The sequence below is a fragment of the Ictalurus punctatus genome, chromosome 13 (assembly GCF_001660625.3).
Source record: "Ictalurus punctatus breed USDA103 chromosome 13, Coco_2.0, whole genome shotgun sequence".
NCBI lineage: Eukaryota > Metazoa > Chordata > Actinopteri > Siluriformes > Ictaluridae > Ictalurus > Ictalurus punctatus.
In genome coordinates this window covers 28,216,193-28,235,257 of record NC_030428.2, presented here as the reverse complement: position 1 = coordinate 28,235,257, position 19,065 = coordinate 28,216,193, and the positions used below count along the sequence as shown (strand labels likewise).

At 39.0% G+C, this 19,065-nt stretch overlaps 2 protein-coding genes across 2 annotated transcripts; both read right to left on the bottom strand.

Moving 5' to 3' along the window:
• Nucleotides 1-5,415: 5,415 nt before the first annotated feature.
• On the bottom strand, nt 5,416-10,486 carry bub3 (BUB3 mitotic checkpoint protein). The gene is made up of 8 exons (XM_017482971.2): nt 10,346-10,486; nt 9,043-9,237; nt 8,881-8,950; nt 8,469-8,620; nt 8,228-8,386; nt 7,500-7,677; nt 7,194-7,410; nt 5,416-5,747 (listed from the first exon to the last, which is right to left on the bottom strand). Exons 2-8 carry the CDS (start codon nt 9,235-9,237, stop codon nt 5,738-5,740), a joined length of 981 nt encoding a protein of 326 aa, XP_017338460.1. The 5' UTR covers nt 10,346-10,486; the 3' UTR covers nt 5,416-5,737.
• Nucleotides 10,487-11,259: 773 nt separating this feature from the next.
• On the bottom strand, nt 11,260-19,065 carry LOC108273622 (homeobox protein HMX2). Its single transcript, XM_017482978.2, has 2 exons — nt 18,429-19,065; nt 11,260-14,554 (listed from the first exon to the last, which is right to left on the bottom strand). The coding sequence occupies exons 1-2, from the start codon at nt 18,757-18,759 to the stop codon at nt 14,034-14,036; spliced, it is 852 nt and encodes a 283-aa protein (XP_017338467.1). The 5' UTR covers nt 18,760-19,065; the 3' UTR covers nt 11,260-14,033.

Sequence of the window (19,065 nt, the reverse complement as noted above, 5' to 3'; positions counted from 1 at the left end):
GTTTTGGTCTCATTCTTTATCTAAATATATTCAAAAGGAAAAAAATATTTTTTTTAATGCTATCGGATGGCGATCAGTTGCGGAAAACAAACCTTCAGGGAAGCAAATATCAGATTTAATATTCTAGATTTTAAAATTTGAAAATAATCAATAGTACATAATAAGTGGATGGAAATTTGGAAATTTAAACCAAATTTGACAATTAGTTAGTGTCACTCAAATAGACTGGAATAAAAAATTAAATCCGATATGTGGAGTCAAATAATCGTTTTGGAATATTAAAAAGCTTTTGATGAGATAAAATGATGAGATGAAACTCTCCTCAGTAATTTGCTTGTTAGATTAATACTGTTTATTTTTTTTACGTTATAATAAAGAAGACTGCATTCTACCAATCAGCAACGTTCGATACAGCAAGCTCCGCCCACTATAGTTCCAGATACCGGAACACTATAATAGCCATACAAGACGCTGGAAGTGGAACTAAAATTAAGCCCTAGTTCCTGCAGTGAACCTCGTTTGTCTTCAGAAGGCTCTTTGAATATAGTTCTCAGGTTCCTACAAAGGTTCCAGTTTGGAGCAGTTCATGATAGAGAAACTCTCTGTTGGAAGGTTTTATGTAGGATTCATTCAGAAGGATAAACGAAGAACTTTTAAGGGTTCTACATAGACTTCACTTTCGTTCTAAGAGTGTACAGTGAAAAGTGGTTCGAGGAACAAACAGAAACATAATCGTCCCTAACGGTTCCTGAAGAGAGACATTTAATTGTGTGTAGCCCACTAGCTTATTGTGTCTTGTCTCCAAACTTCTCTCTCATCTCTAACATCACGTTAAAGCTGTAACGTTACGTTTTCCGACATCGTCAGGACAGACGAGTTTATCGCGGTTTCTCGGGAACATGACAAGCTGCATTTGTATTTTTTGTCTTATTAACTTCGAGAGAATAAAGAGACTCTGGTGAAGGAACGACTGTTTATAGTTGCTATAACATAAGCGAGAACTGGAACCAGAGTCTTTCACGGACGTTCCACAACATAAAACGTAACTACAAACGGATAAAAAGTCTGATATGTTCTTTAATAAATGAAAACTTGTAATTATTGACAAATCGCTGTGGTGTAAGAGGAATAAAACACTTGGGGACGCGCTGTTGTAGGAAATGAATCAACTTCGCTTTATCACACCACCCTGTTGTTGATTATTTCACTCTAACAGCACGACACACACATCGTTCTATTCATTAGGCCTACAGAGGAGCGTTATGTTGGTGCTGGTGCAGAAGAACGTAAGGGATCGAATATTGCTTCTTAGTCGAAAACGTACACCTTTGTTCAGATTTTATTCGTATTTAAACCTTTCGACGTGGTCTTTCGTCAGAGGCAGCGGTCGCTTCTCTAGCGTTTCCTGCAGGCGCTTTAGCGTGCTAATGAAATGCTGCCGCTACATCGTTAGCATTAGAGCTGCAGGCCGTGCGGCTGCCTCGCTCTGATATAAAGCAGGAGACTTAAACTGGTCTTTCTGTGCCAAATGAACTCCAATCTGCATCGGCGAGACAGGCAGGGAAACTCGGTTAGGAATTCTGGGTAATCAGGTTTAAGACTGAAACAGGTCCGCGGAGCTGGCCGTCTTTATGAATGTCGATTGTTTGCAAAACGAAAGCGTCTGAGTCTGTTCTACTGATCCAGGTTTAACTCCTCACACACTGCTCACAGCAAAAACACGCTGTAAAATCATTCTTTTTAACAAACTCTGTGTACGAATGCTTTTAAATCACATACATAGAAAAAGTCAAGGAAGTTCCATTCGGCAGTTTAACAGAGTCTCTGTGCCGAGTCACCTTTCACCTGCTGGAGTGCTGAACAACTCCAGAAAATAATACAGCACCTTCATACACTTAAACTTTAACCTTGAAAGTAAGAGATTATTTTTTTAAGGAGAAGATGATGATGAACTGCTGCAATAAATGAGTACAGAAGAACGACAGATTTCCTTCGGTGAGCATCTGTCCATCGTCAGCGATATGGAGAGATAAAAATCTGACCACAGCTGCACGTGTCTACTGTCAGTGCCACTATTCATATTTTTCTAGTCCCTATGCAAGATGTCGAGCCACCAGCAGCAAACAGCACCTGTGTCCCCCCTGGAGCTCGAGGAGAGAGGTCATTTTATTCCTGTATCTACATACACTACACAACTATATACACCACTATTCATACTACACCTCTACATATACACTACACCACTATATACTACACCTCTACATATACACTATACCAATATATACTACACCTCTACATATACACTACACCAATATATACTACACCTCTACATATACACTACACCACTATATACTACACCTCTACATATACACTATACCAATATATACTACACTATACATACTACACCTCTACATATACACTACACCACTATATACTACACCTCTACATATACACTACACCAATATATACTACACTATACATACTACACTACACCACTATGTACTACACCTATATATACACACTACACCACTATATACTACACCTCTACATATACACTATACCAATATATACTACACTATACATACTACACCTCTACATATACACTACACCAATATATACTACACCTCTACATATACACTACACCACTATATACTACACCTCTACATATACACTACACCAATATATACTACACCTCTACATATACACTATACCAATATATACTACACCTCTACATATACACTATACCAATATATACTACACCTCTACATATACACTACACCAATATATACTACACCTCTACATATACACTACACCACTATATACTACACCTCTACATATACACTACACCAATACATACTACACCTCTACATATACACTACACCAATATATACTACACCTCTACATATACACTACACCAATATATACTACACCTCTACATATACACTACACCACTATATACTACACCTCTACATATACACTATACCAATATATACTACACCTCTACATATACACTACACCACTATATACTACACCTCTACATATACACTACACCAATATATACACTATACCAATATATACTACACCTCTACATATACACTACACCAATATATACTACACCTCTACATATACACTACACCAATATATACTACACCTCTACATATACACTACACCAATATATACTACACCTCTACATATACACTATACCACTATATACTACACCTCTACATATACACTACACCAATATATACTACACCTCTACATATACACTACACCAATATATACTACACCTCTACATATACACTACACCACTATATACTACACCTCTACATATACACTACACCAATATATACTACACCTCTACATATACACTACACCAATATATACTACACTATACATACTACACTACACCAATATATACTACACCTCTATATATACACACTACACCACTATATACTACACCTCTACATATACACTAAACCAATATATACTACACCTCTACATATACACTACACCACTATATACTACACCTCTACATATACACTACACCAATATATACTACACCTCTACATATACACTACACCAATATATACTACACCTCTACATATACACTACACCACTATATACTACACCTCTACATATACACTACACCACTATATACTACACCTCTACATATACACTATACCAATATATACTACACCTCTACATATACACTACACCACTATATACTACACCTCTACATATACACTACACCAATATATACTACACCTCTACATATACACTACACCAATATATACTACACCTCTACATATACACTACACCAATATATACTACACCTCTACATATACACTACACCACTATATACTACACCTCTACATATACACTACACCAATATATACTACACTATACATACTACACTACACCACTATGTACTACACCTATATATACACACTACACCACTATATACTACACCTCTACATATACACTACACCAATATATACTACACTATACATACTACACTACACCACTATATACTACACCTCTACATATACACTACACCACTATACATTAAACCTCTACATATACACTACACCAATATATACACCACTATACATACTACACCTCTATATATACACACTACATCACTATATACTACAGCTCTACATATACACTACACCAATATATACTACACCTATATATATATACTCTACACCAATATATACACCACTATACATACTACACCTCTATATATACACACTACCCCAATATATACTACACCTCTACATATACACTACATCAAAATATACTACACCTACATATATACACTACACCAATATATACTACACCTATATATATATATATATATATATACATATACATACACACTACACCACTATATACTACATCTATATATATACCACTATACATACTAAACCTCTATATATATATATATATACACACTACACCACTATATACTACACCTCTATATACACACACACACTACATACACTAGGCCACTATACATACACTACACCACTATATGAATCTACAATATTACACTACATACACACACTGAACTACTATGCTATATGCACTAATATACTATACTCCACACTATAATACAATACTACACTATACCACTATACCATATACACGGTGTACACTACTATATTTTTTATACTATAATACACCCAACTATACTATATAACACTATAGTGCACATAATTCCAGTGTATGGAATACCAAAGTTTAAGGAATATTGAAGTGTATGGCCTAAATTAGTGCACATAATACCATAGTGTATGGAATACTGAAATTTATGGAATATCATAGTGTATGGAACACCATAGTGTATGGAATACCGAAGTTTATGGAATATTGTAGTGTATGGCATAGTGTAACTAATACCATATTGTATGGCATAAAGTAGTGTACATAATATCCTAGTGTATGGAATACCATAGTGTACATAATACTATAGTGTATGGAATACCAAAGTTTATGGAATATCGTAGTGTACTGTATGGAATACTGTAGTGTACAGAATACCATAGTGTACAGAATGGAATACCATAGTGTACAGAATACCGTAGTGTATGGCATAATGTACATAATACCATAGTGTATGGAATAACAGTGTACATAATACCGTAGTGTACGGAATACCGAAGTTTATGGAATATCATAGTGTACTGTATGGAATACCGTAGTGTACATAATACTATAGTGTATGGAATACCAAAGTTTATGGAATACAGCAGTGTATGGCATAATGTACATAATACCATAGTGTACAGAATACCGTAGTGTATGGCATAATGTACTTATTATCAGTGTATGGAATACCGAAGTTCATCACGGAAAAAACCTTTACGCTTTGTGTGTTTAGTGTTTCATTAGAAGACAAAACTCCTAGAATCGTTTATCAAAGTCAATTTTATTTAGTTAAACAGGGATATTTACTGAGCTGGATTTGTGTGTTGATGCAAAAAATCCAGGAATAAACTAAAAGGTAAGGAAAGAAATATTACACTGTGTGGAGAAATAAACACATAAAAAACTGGACATCTGGTCACAGGCCAACAAAGATAAGAAGAGCAGAAAGTGTAGGAAAGATGAAGAAAATAAACAAGAAAAAAAAAAAAAAAAAAAAGGCATATGAACAACTGGATACCAGCAGATGTTTATCAGGGCAACACTTCAGGAGAGTTCAATCCTGAACACACACCTGAACACAGCCTCAGGTCGACCTGCCAACACAAACACGTACGTTATTAATAGATGTACACCATCACAGTGAAACCCGTTCTACCAACCTGTCTATAGTTCTTATCTATTTTATCCAAGAGTTCTCAAAGTTCCAATGTTTCTCTGACCTCTAGTCCTTTTCCAAGAACTCCCACAGTACCACATTGCTTTCTAGCCCTTACTCAACAGTTCTTCTAGTACCATTTTTCCCAGTCCCTATACAAGAGGTCCTGAAGTACCATTTTCCTCTAGTCCATATCCGGTTCTCAAAGTACCTCGTTTCTAGTCTCTATTCAAGAGTTCCACTAGTGCCAACATTTTCTAGGATTACACATACAAGTAAGGTTCCCAAAGAACCAATTATGTTCTAATATCTACACAAGTTCTCAAAGTACCGTTTTTTTTTTTTCCTTCTAGTCCATATGCAAGGGAAGGCACTACTCCTGAAATACGATTTACCCCAGTCCCTACACAAAAGGTCCCGAAATACCATTTCCTTCTAATCCATATCCAAGAGTTCTCAAAGTACCCATTTTTCAAATCTCTATTCACAAGTTCCACTAGTCTCAACATTTTCAAGGGTTAACGATACAAGTAAGGTTCCCAAAAGTACCAATTATGTTCTAATGTCTACACACAGGTTCTCAAAGTACCAGTTTTTTTCTTCTAGTCCCTATGCAAGGGAAAAGGGACTACTTTTGTTTCTATTTTACTTATTCAAAAGTTCTTCTAGGACCATTTCGTCTAGACCACATACAAGTTACAACTGCACACAAGGGTTCCTAAAGTACCAATAAATGTTCTAATCTCTACACGAGTTCTCAAAGTACCAGTTCTTTGTTCTAGTCCCTATCCCAGGGAGAGACTCTTCCCAAAGTACATTTTTTCTGGTCCTTATTCAGAAGTTATTATAGTACCATTTCCCTAGTCCCAATCAAAGAGTCCTCAAAAGTACCAATCTTTTTTTTCCAACATTCCATATGCAAGAATTCTCATGCTATCAAATTTTCTTCTGGTCATTATTCAATAATTCTTCTAGTACCATTCTCCCCAAGTCCTCACTAGGGAAGTTCTCAAATTACAAAATTTTGAGTTCTTATTTAAGAATTTGTGAAGCACCGATTTCCTACTAGTCCACATCTCAGAACTCTCAAAGTACCAACGTTTATCTAGTTCCCATGCAAGAGTTCACAAAAAGTACCAAAAACCATTTCTGTACACTATATCTAAGGATCCCAAGAGTACTATTTTCCCAGTCCTAAACTTTTCAAGAGTTACAGACATACAAAGAAAAGTTCCAGTCCCAGATTTTATGTAGTTCCTTGTAGAGCCGTGGGGTTCTCCAAGTCTCATTTTCTCCTGGTCCTTTATGTATTACAAGTTAATTAGTGGTTTAATGTCAGCGCGCGTGTGTGTGTGTGTGTGTGTGTGTGCGCACGCGCGCTTACTTGGGCTTGGTCTCGGCGTCAGTGACCTGGCGGATGTAGATGGCGTCGGGCGGGTGCGTGATGTCGCCCTGCTCCTGCATGTACGAGGAGGCGATGGCCAGCAGAGAGCCGTCGCCGCTGAAGGACAGAGAGGCGATGCTGGTCGGGTAACGGTGGAACTGACACAGACGCTTCTTATTGAACGGGTCCCAGATGTTCACGAACCCGTCCGAGCCACCTGCAGGGATGAGTCAAAGTCACTTACACACACTCGCACAACCATACACCTGTGTGTGTGCACCGAGAGCCATGTTTAAAATGCGTGACCTGTTGCGAAGGTGTTGTGGATGCTGTGGAAGGAGATGGCGTTGACGGGATACACCTGCTCGATGCCGTTCTCCTTCAGACGGTGGCATTTAAAGGCGTATTTCTTCTTCTGCACCTCCAAACTTGGGTCCAGGTACTCCACGGCTACTCGGCCCTCGATCGAGCTCAGCACGTAGCCCTGCAACACACGCACAGTCTGATTTTAACTGCTGCCTATTGGATTATGTATATAGGAGGGTAAACTGGGACGTTATACAGTATGTATCAGAACATGCCAACAAGTGACTAGTGGGCGGGGCTTGTTTCCTCACAGCTGAAACATTATATCAGATGTTTATGAATTTTTTTTTAGTTTTGTCTTTCTGAAGAAGGAAAAAAAGGATCATCAAGAGGAATTTTTGGGAATACAAAATATTCTTAACTTTTTTCTTAAGTTAGCAAATAAGAAGAAAACGGCAGTTAAGAAGAATTTTATTCTTAAGAAGGTTTTGTGAATCCGGACCCAGGAGCAGATTCGTTCCTACGTGGTAGCTTGGTAGTTTTAGATGAGAACCGTACAGGACGGGTATCGGTATCGACAGAGACTCGAGGTTTCAGTCTCGGTGAATAAAAGAGGTATTGTTCCACCTCTACTCATAACCTAGGATGTTTACAGTTCTATCACATCCTCATCATCATCATCATCATCATCCCCTGCTGATCAGCAGCTGAACGCTCGCGGCTCTGACCTGTTTGTTCGGAAATGCTCGTATGCAGCGCGTCTGATACTTCAGGCTGGACTCTCGTCTCTGCTGGACGTATCCCATGTTCCTCAGGTCCCACACCAGCACTCTGCGTCCCGCCGTACCCACGATCAGGCGGTCCCCGGCCACAGACAGCGTGTACACCTGAAACACACGGCACAGCGAGCGGGCGTGAAGGTGAACGTCTCGGTCAAGGAGAAGCGAAAGATCTGAGAGCGCTCTGTACCTTCTCAGGCTGGGTGAACGTGCCGGCGTTGCACGGCGTCCGAGGATCCCAGAGCCTCACGCTCATGTCCCAGCTGCCCGTTACCATGACGTTGACCTCTGGGCAATACTCCACACACCGAATAGGAGCTTCGTGCGTTCCGACGATCGTGTCTATACAGAGCGGGGGAAAAAAATACAGTGTCACTCGCACACACGCCATCATATACAGCTCGATACTTTTACTTGGCTAGCTAGGTCTATAAAAAGCCGGAGAAACAAAAACGCATCGAGAGTGGTTTGGGTCGTCATGGCAACAACAACACTAATGGGAATTCTTTTTTCATGAATGGTCATGTTTAACCTTAATCCCATGTTTTAACCATTTTATTACATTTAAATGAGAATCTATTCGACATGATTAATAAACGTACCTTGGTCTGTATTCAAATCGTGCATTTTCAGCTGGTTGTCGAGGCCGCCGCTCCACGCCCGAGTCGGATCCTGAAACAAAACGAATCAATTTAGCATGGTTTATTTTTTTGTATTTTTAATCATGTATTGTACCCATCTCCTGAGAAAACCCGGTTTCTTACGTAGAAAGCGCAGTCGAGGACCGGGGCCAGATGCTGGTACTTCATCCTCATCGTATTTCCACCGACATCGTAGAGACGGACAGTGGAGTCCCAGGAGGAGACCAAGAGGAACTGAGAGGAGTTGGGGCTGAACTTCACTGCTGAGATGCTGTCGTCAGGGCCCTGGTTCAGCTTGAACTCGTTCGAGCCCGTCATCTAAAACACGAGGACGAAAGAAACCTCATTAAACATTACCGCACAACGAGTACCGCACTTCTTAAACGAGGGAAATTAGGAACTTTAATCAGTATGATCATTTTCATCCCCTTTGAAACGACCCGTATGTTCACGTTTCACCTTCTAAGACGGGAAGTCAGAGCGATAACACATTTGATTTATTTATTTTTTTTAAACAGCGTTGGGGATACTCCATGCCACACCCCCTCACATTACTGACAGCGTGACGGAGACGTCATATAAAGTCAGTAGCGATATTCCGCTTCCACATGAAACTCCATCGAGACATTTACTCCCATAACGAACAGCGTGCAGCCAAACAAACCACAATTACTGTTAATGAGCTGCTACTGTAGCGCAAGACACACCCCCACGGGAGGGGAGCGCATTTCATTGGACGATCACAAGACGAGTACAGGATGAGTCATCAAAAATATGAATCATATTATTCCTAAAAGCATCAAATTAAACTGAGAATATACTATTGTTTTGGTGTCTAGAATACTAACGGAGAGATTTAAAATAAAATTAATATATGTAACATACATTTTATATATCTTTGTAAGAATCTAACTGATATTTTAAAACTAGATTCGTGCGAAATATGCACAAAACTAGGTTTAACTCCCTGGTTATGCCGTGTGCAAAACTAATATGGAGCAAGGAAACATTTAGGATGATAAAATAAACATTGGTATAAATTACAAACTCCTCCAACACAGTAATCTTACGCTTTTTAATAATATAATGTTTCCAGAATTATGATTACAATACACTGTATATAAATCACTGATGCTAGTTAAGATGGCGGCCGGTTAGCTGGGTTAGCTTTAGCCAGAGAGCTGTTATAGATAGCAGCCTGTATAACTAGTGGTTCTTTATTATTATCATCATTATTATTATTATTATTTGTCTCATTCTGTGATAAATAACAAAAAAAAATCGCAGTTAATCCAACGCTTTACCCAAAATCCACTGATATCTGCTAGCTAGCATTAGCAGGCTAGCTAAAACAAACCGTAACAGAGTATAATTACAAAAATCACCAGTCTGATCTCAGTGCACATTTCAGCAACAAATTACTCACCGTTTATATTCCTTATAAAAGATTTTCTATTTTAAAAAATGTGAATAATTTATAACAGTATAGCCGAGCTGAACTAACACCACGACGGATAGTCACGTCCCTAACGGTACTACACTGTCTGCCGAAACCCAAACCAGCCGCGTCCTGATTGGTCAATTTGTAAATTTGAATGTAGCCGCGGCGCTTTTGATTGGTTTAAATTATTCCACTTCCTATTACGTCAGGTCCGCGTAGAGACGTGTCGACACAGGTAGATGGATTGGAGATGGATAGAATGGGTATTATGGTAACTTTAATAATAATAATAATAATTATTATTATTATTATTATTATTATTATTATTATTCCAACACAAACACTCAGAAATAAAATAGAATAATACAATAAGTAGAATTAAAAAGTAATATAAATAAATGTGTATATAAGACATTACATTCATTATATAACTTAATTATATATATATGTATATATATATATATATATATATATATATATATATATATATATATGTATATGTATATGTATATCTATATCTATATCTATCTATATATATATATATATATATATATATATATATATATATATATATATATATATATATATATATATATAGTGGAAAAGAAAACAAAACAGTAACTCTTTTTTCCCTACAAAATTTAGGGAGTTATAATAAATTTATTTATTTATTTATTTTAAATGAACTGATTCTGACATGCAAAATAAATGACAATACTATAAAACTGAATGTGAAAATAAATAAATCAATTAATAATATAAGCTGTACGTGATGATTCCACACACATCGTGTCAGATGTTGACCTTGTGGACACACTTTATTTCATTGTAAGAGTAACACACACACACACACACACACACACACACACACACACACACACACAAAGAGAGAGTCCTGATACTTCTTAAAGCAGATTTATTTACAGTTTAGTAATGTAACAAATACAGATGAGCATTTAAAGCTGTATTTTGGTTGGTAATATATATGAAAAATTAATACAAGTGAAAATATAATGACGTGGCATGGTATATTAAAAATAATATAAATGATATAATGATGAGCCATGTCTCCAATCACATAATCCTATAGGCTTTAATCTGGAAGGCTAAGTGCCAATGTAGAACGTGATCATCTAAATATATAGAAAGTTTACAGAAATACACCGATCAATGAAAATAACACATAAAAAAACAAAGAAACATCTTCACTGCACTACATGTGTGTTTGTGTGTCAGATGTGTGTGATTCGAGACACAGCTGAGTTTGTGGTAGAGAAGAAATGTAAGTAATACAGAACATATTTAGCGTTGTACAAATAATTTCCTTGTTTAATCTGCGAAGCTTTGCCTTTCCTGTGTTTCCTGGAGTCGAGAGAACGCAGAACTGACGTCACTTGAAGTTTTATTTTCAGCATTTTTAGAGAATAAGTCATTTATTTGTGACGTTACCTGGCAGCCAAACACAATATATATAAAGTATATAAGATTAATGATGCATCAGTTATACTGATTGAGTCTAACTATGCTAATGTTAGCTAACATGTTATTAAACTAAGCTACACTATACCAGACTGTCATCTGTCATCACCCTTTAAGCACTTATTATTGATTTTGTTATTATAACCACTGGAAGTCAGTCGCTATGTTTCCGTCAACGTATTTTTTTTTTTTTTCAAATAAAATCTCCAAAATGTACACGCTCAGTTGAGGTGGATCAGAAAAGTCATGTGACCTTTCCTCAACAAATCATGTGATCGGATAATTGGGTGAGAAAAATTAAAATGGCGGCGAGCGAGAGGTACGGTTGGATAGGCGGCGAGGTCCGAACATTTTTTAGCATTTTAACTTTTAAAAAACGTGACTACAATATAATTCTTGATGGAAAACATCAGTAGTGCAGATTTCCCAAGGAGTGCAAACGCAGACGATTCTTAAAGCATACGAGAAACCTTTATTATATGTATTATACCTATATAATTATCTATAATATCAAATTATACAGGAACGAAGAGCCACAGCGGCTTCCCAACTTCCACTTGCTTTGATTCTTTGTTCTCTTGAAATCGAAACGATGTTTTATTCGTGAACTTTTTATGCTGATATTCAGATTTTTCTCATATGGTAAATTCACGACTTGGATGGAAACACAGCTAATGAAGGAGATTTCAGGTTTAAACCTCAAATTACATTTCCAAATGTTTCTTTCGAATTTTTTAAAATGAGATATTTATAATATTTTTTTTTTTTTTTAAAAACGAAAAAAAAACAACAACATGATTTGTGCGGAAATCGCGCTATAATGAAGTTCATAAAAGGTTAACGAAGCCATCGTTACGATTCCTCCATATTTGCGCTCCATGGATGTCAAAAGAGCACGTCTCTTAGATAGTTTAATCACGTCTTATTGGCTAGACGCGGGATAAGCCAATCGGGAGCAGGACTGAAATCAGGATTGAAAGCTACTAGCCGGTTAGCTACACTCCGAACTCCAAGTGATCAATGAAGAAGTGCAGAAGGAGAAAAAAGAAAAGCAGATCCGGTGTTAGAAGAGAAAATGTCATTTTATCTGCTTAAATTCCTATTAATAGCATCTCATTTGAATCATTTAGAGTAGAACTGTAATAGAGATGTTTTATTTTACAACACCGTTATTAATGTGGTGAGACGGGATGACGCTAGAGCATGCCTTAAATAATTCACAAATTAGCATCGGCAGAATTGTACAGATCATGCATCGATTTTATTCCGTATATATTTCCTGATTCCCTCCTGTTCCTGATTGCTCTACTGCTGCGAATATCTTTCACTGTTATAACATTCAGCGTATCGCCTGATAAAAGTAACGCCAAAGAACAACAATCCGCAATTTACAAAGGTAAAGCTTGGCTTTAGGGGGCGGGGCTACAGTATAAACCTTTTACTTTGGCTTCATTTTTACAAAATCAAGAAAACTCCAACCACATCACCCTCATCTGATTCTTTGTTTCCATGGAAACGGATCGTCCCACTGAGGGGTTTAAATGGGGTGTGTAGCGTGAGATGTCTCTAAAACATTTTAAAAATTGATTAGGCGTTATTTATAACATTTAGAGATGGTATGATTTTTATAAGTACGGTTGCTAGTTATATTCTAGGTGTTTGGGGGATTTTTTCACATCATGAACATATATTGTTGCCTGGCAACCATGGCCTATAAGGTCTGTCTGCAGATCCTAGACCAGAGAAGGCGTGACATTGAGTCCATGTAGGAAAAATGGGAAGGACTTTGAGACCATAGGTGGGGGTGTGGGCGTGTCTTTGAGCCCATATATGGAATTGATGGCCGCTCTGAGTGGGCGGACTTTAAGACCTTAGGTGAGAATGTAGGTGTTTCTTTTGGTCTATAAGTATTCATTTCCATATATTTTCAGTGATTCTGTTAGCCAACTAGCTAACCTGAGCTGACCTGAGAGAACGATTTTTAAAGGGTCTGTCCATGAGTCCATGCATAGGCGCAAAGACACGCCCCCTCTAGGACACTCCCATTTGTCCCACACAAACATGCCCATTTGTCTCCCATTCAAACACCAGCATCTATCCCACTCAAAGACACGCCCATTAATCCCACTCAAAGACACGCCCACTGGTCTCTGTCTGCAGACACACACACCACAGCATCCATCAAACCTCCGCCTCAGCAGTCAATATTACTGTAAAGACTGTACAGAGGAAACGCCGGAACGTTACTTCCGGGATAATACATCGGAAAAGCCGCAGATCTCGGCATGGGAACGCCGAATCCGGCCAGCGGCATCCCGATCAGGGTCCGAGCTGCTGAGGGCGCCGCGTGAGCCACGTGTGCGGCCTCGAGCTCTGCGGCGAGCTGCCGTTTCCACTTGTTCCTCCGGTTCTGGAACCAGGTCTTGACCTGCGTCTCGCTCAGGTGCAGACTGGAGGCCAGACACGCTCGCTCAGCGCTGCTCAGGTACCGCTTAGCGTCGAACGCTGACTCGAGCTGGAACACCTGGCTCCGTGAGAACACCGTGCGTGTCTTCTTCTTCGCTGTGTCTCCGCTGCTGGATTTGTCAACAGTGCCTCTGTCAGTTCGCTTCTCACTGCACGGACTCGGTGATCTTTGGTCATCTTTATTATTCTTGGTGCGGTTGTGCAGCGTGCGCTCCTTCCCTTCTGATGAGGGTTTGTTTACTGTAGCGTCTAAGAGACATAATGTTGAGAGAAAAAAAAACAGTTAGGCTAATAATATGTATTTATAAATATATTTAATGTGCGTCAACACCAGGGGGCGCTAGAAGAAATTTCAGCCCCCTGTACTATTCCTTTAGAGTGTATCTTTATTGAACTTTTACTCTACCCTAGAGCGAGCAACAAACCAACATGCGATTTTCTCAATTTTATGCAAATTAGGTATGACAAATCCAAGCAATTGGCTCGAATGATTCCCCGGACCGATCCTACGCCGTTTCTTCAGTTCCCCTGCAATTAGTTCCCACAAAAATGGAAGAATAACCGTAGTTTCATCTCCATCTCAATTAATGTGTACAGAAACATTAACAGATCTAAAATAAAGCTTGGAAGGAAGTAGCAGAGGTTGTTGGTGTGCCAGTTAGCTTGTTTTGCTAATCTATTAGGAGAGCGAAGCTAGTACGATGTTGTTCAGGTAACATGTAAATCAACCAATCAGACTAATTCATCTTGAACTAGTTTTACTAGCTTCAGAAGCTATGTACAGCTACTACCTTTTCTCGTCAGAAAACGCTAGACAGGCCACGTCCTTATGTGACAACAGTAGCACTCGGTACACGCCCGCAAGAGACAGACTACAAGCGGAACGAGCATCTAGTGTGAACGTAGTTACTGTACAAGGTAAGCGTACATATTACAGATACAAAAGATAAGGGCGCCGCCCCAGTGAGTGTAACAGGTTAATACCCCAAGCCCCACCCCAAACTCCGGACCCCAGTACTCTTTCTTGTGTAGTCCCCTTTAGGTCCCCAGTTTACTATAGGACATTCAATCAACAGGATATTGATACTCAAACGTTATACCAACTGTCACTGTTACTCTTCTCTTCAATTATCCAACTGTTTAGATTTTATAGAAATACAATTATTTTAATAATGCAAAATGATCAGTACTGGTCAAAATGGAGACCTTTTTTGCTGAAGATTGCGAGTTGAAATGAGATTATTTATAGATTCACAATCAGTTTAGGGTTAATGTCTTACAAATCATAAAATTATTTATGATTATTCTCTTCTCCAAAAATGGGTTGTTTAAGCTTGTTGTTGTTATTGTTGTTGTTGTTGTTGTTGTTGGGGAAATCACTTTGCCCTTTTAATGAAAATGTATAAAATAGTGTTCAGACCATACAGGAGTTTTTTGTGCTTTTTGTGTGGAAAACTACTCGAATTGGCGAAATTGCAGTCACACGAAATAATTTTTTACAGTTTTTCACAGCGATGTTTGTTGGTAAACGAGACGTGTTAGCTGTACTCGTGTGAATCGAAGAGGGCTTTAGCTGAACGCGTGTCGTGATGACGTCACGTGACGCGTCTCGGCCCAAATTTTGACAAATATCAGGGGTAGTGGTGGCTTAGTGGTTAAGGTTCTGGGTCACTGATCAGAAGGGCGGGGGTTCAAGCCCCAGTGCTGCCAGCTGCCACTGTTGAGCCCTTGAGCAAGGCCCTTAACCCTCTCTCCTCCAGGGGGCGCTGCATCATGGCCGACCCTGTGCTCTGACCCCAACTTCCTAACATGCTGGGGTATGAAGAAAAGAATTTCACTGTGCTGTAATGTATACGTGACCAATAAAGACTCGTTATCGTTACCGTTAAATTGAACATTCCTCAGAATATTGTGAAGCTTGCTTGACTTTTCGTTCGTTTCTGTGATCACAAAATCCTGGAGGGGCTGAGTATTTAACCTGAAGTATGATCAGCCTGTTGGGGTTTAATGATGATTTACTCGGTGTACTCAACTCCTTCGGTTCTTCATACTGACTGCTTTGGGTTCTTAAACAACATTTCAGTGTAACTTTGTTTCATGGATCGTATTTACCGTGGCCATGAAGCACTGTTCATGTAGGTAATGTGAACATTTAAGATAGGAAAAGATTCTTCTGATCATCACGGCAGTGACAAAACAGTTAGTGAAGAACTAACCATGCGAAGGTTTCAAAAAATTTAAACAAATACACTTGCACCACAGACTGATTCATTTCCTGAATAAAACCCAACACTTGCACGACCGTGCCCCGTCACGCTGAGTCATCTTATTCTCTTTTCTCTCACAGAACACAAACCAGTTACTGCGGAACAATCCGGACATTTTCCATCAACGCTTCTCCTTGTTTTAGTCAACTGACATTACGGTTAGATATTTTATGTTTGTTTTTAAAGTTATCAAGCTTTCGATTAGGAAATCGACCACCCCCTCTTGTTGATGGTCCACTCTGTAGCTTACTCGTCACTCATGTGGGACTCGTTGCTGCTCGTGTGTACCTAGAAGAGTCGAATATACCAACAGCGTACCTTAAATAGTCATGTAAAGGCCCTTTCTTTAAACCTTTAAATCTTTATTCTAAAAGGACCACATGCACCTGCCCAGGTGTAAGATACACACTAGAGGTGCAGAACATTTACGCTTAAGTAGAGAGAAAAAAAGGAAAAGTATATACAGTTTGGTATCGTTATTACTGAGAGCACACTTTATAGGGATCACCAGAATCACACTGCTAATGAACAAACAAACAAACAAATAAATATGAATATTATTAATGAATATATTGTTTTATTATAGCTTATATTAGTATTATTAATAATAACATCACTGAGAGAGATGAAAGTTTCCTACCAACTCTTGACTCTTTATAAAGTGTGTGTGTGTGTGTGTGTGTGTGTGTGTGTGTGTGTGTGTGTGTGTGTGTGTGTGTGTGTGTGTGCTCTACCATGTCTGGACCAACAAGACCATCCTGACAGTGTTTTTTTTTCTTTTCTTTTCTTTTAAATAAAAACTTTTTCCTAAGGTTGATACTATTTCGTTGTGGTTTCCGAGATGTTCCGAGATTCCACGCTGCAGTGGTTCTGCAAGTGGAGGAGTCTGGAGAACCCAGGGAGGATCTGAACATCCAGGGGTCGGTGGTTTGTATTTCGTTAGGCCTACAGTTGGAGTGTAGCCGCCAGCCGTATTAACCAAAGTGATTAGATTTAACTACTGAGCTCTTCTGAAGTGAACAGGTTTAATCCAAATCTCAAGAACTCTATAAAAAGTCTATGAACTGTACAGTAAGTGTGTAAATTATGTATAAATAATCACTGGAGCCGAGATGTTAGTCTGGCGCAAGGTTCAGGAATTAAAAGTGCTTTGTCTTCAGTAAATAATTAGAAAGTTATTGATAAATAATAAGGATAAATATTTGAACGGTTGGAATTTTTTTCCTTTAAAAAAAAACCAAAAACCAAATCTGTGTTTAGGAGATCTGTGGGATTTGTCTGACATTTATTTAATGCAGTATTTCATACAGTGGACATTTGGGATCATCTGAGTTTAGAGTTAAATGATTAGAGGCTAAATCAAAAGAAATCCACGTCATGAATGTGTAATGTTTAAGATTCTGCGTTATTTCTGCGTCACTGTTTAAATCGAAGCAAGTGTGTGATGGTGATCATTTAAACTCAGAGTTTTAGCTCCTGGTGGATTTGATCAAACATCCGGTTTTACACAAACTTGTGGAGCTCGAGCGCACGCCGTCATTACAGCAGCAGCAGCAGCAGCAACAACAACAACAAATGTGGAGAAGAAAAAAATACTTTGTGAAAGTGATGTAAACATGTCAGAGATCCTGCTTTTCACTCAGGTTGTTATGGTGACGAGAATGCAAATGCTGAGGAACAGTTTTGGATTTTAGTGTCGTGGTGAAAATCGTAAAAACACCCGAGTGTGTGTGTGTGTGTGTGTGTGTGAGAGAGAGAGAGAGAGAGAGAGAGAGAGAGAGAGAGAGAGAACGTGTGTGTTGGAACAGAAAATATTTTTTGCTTTAAATATAAAGATAAATATCAGATGCACTCACTCGGGCGCGTTTTGGAGGAGAGTGTGTGTTGGAGTTTGCAGAAACACTCGGTGCTGCTGCACTCCTCCTCTTCAGCGCTGCAGCCGTCCGAGGACACCGAGAGCGCGCGCCTCCTCTGCGCCACCGACACCGACACCGCCGCCGCCGCTGCTGCTGCTCCTGCTGCACGCGATCCACCTGCACCTCCACCTGCACCTGCACCTCCGCTTCCTCCGTCCTGCCTCGCGCTCTCCGCCGCGGTGCCCAGGATGGAGCGGATGGTGAAGCTCGGGGCTGGAGACTGATTCATCATCATCATCTTCATCATCATAATCATCATCATCACCACCATCACCACCACTTCAGCCGCATCGCTCACTCACCACGCGCTCCTTTTTATTTAATGAAAATAAATAACATGAATATGTTGATTGTTTTATTTATTTTTCCAGTCGAAATCCTCGTGACTCCGGATGGAGAATCCCCTCCTCGTGCACGCGTGCCTTCTCTCCTTCTCTCCTTCTCTCCACTCCGACTCAGGAGTGTGTGTGGTGCTTCATTTTCTTTCTTTCTTTCTTTCCTTTTTTTTTGCATGCATGCATGTAGATAGGTAGATAAATGCAATGCAATGCGCAACATGGAATGCCTCCAAGCACGA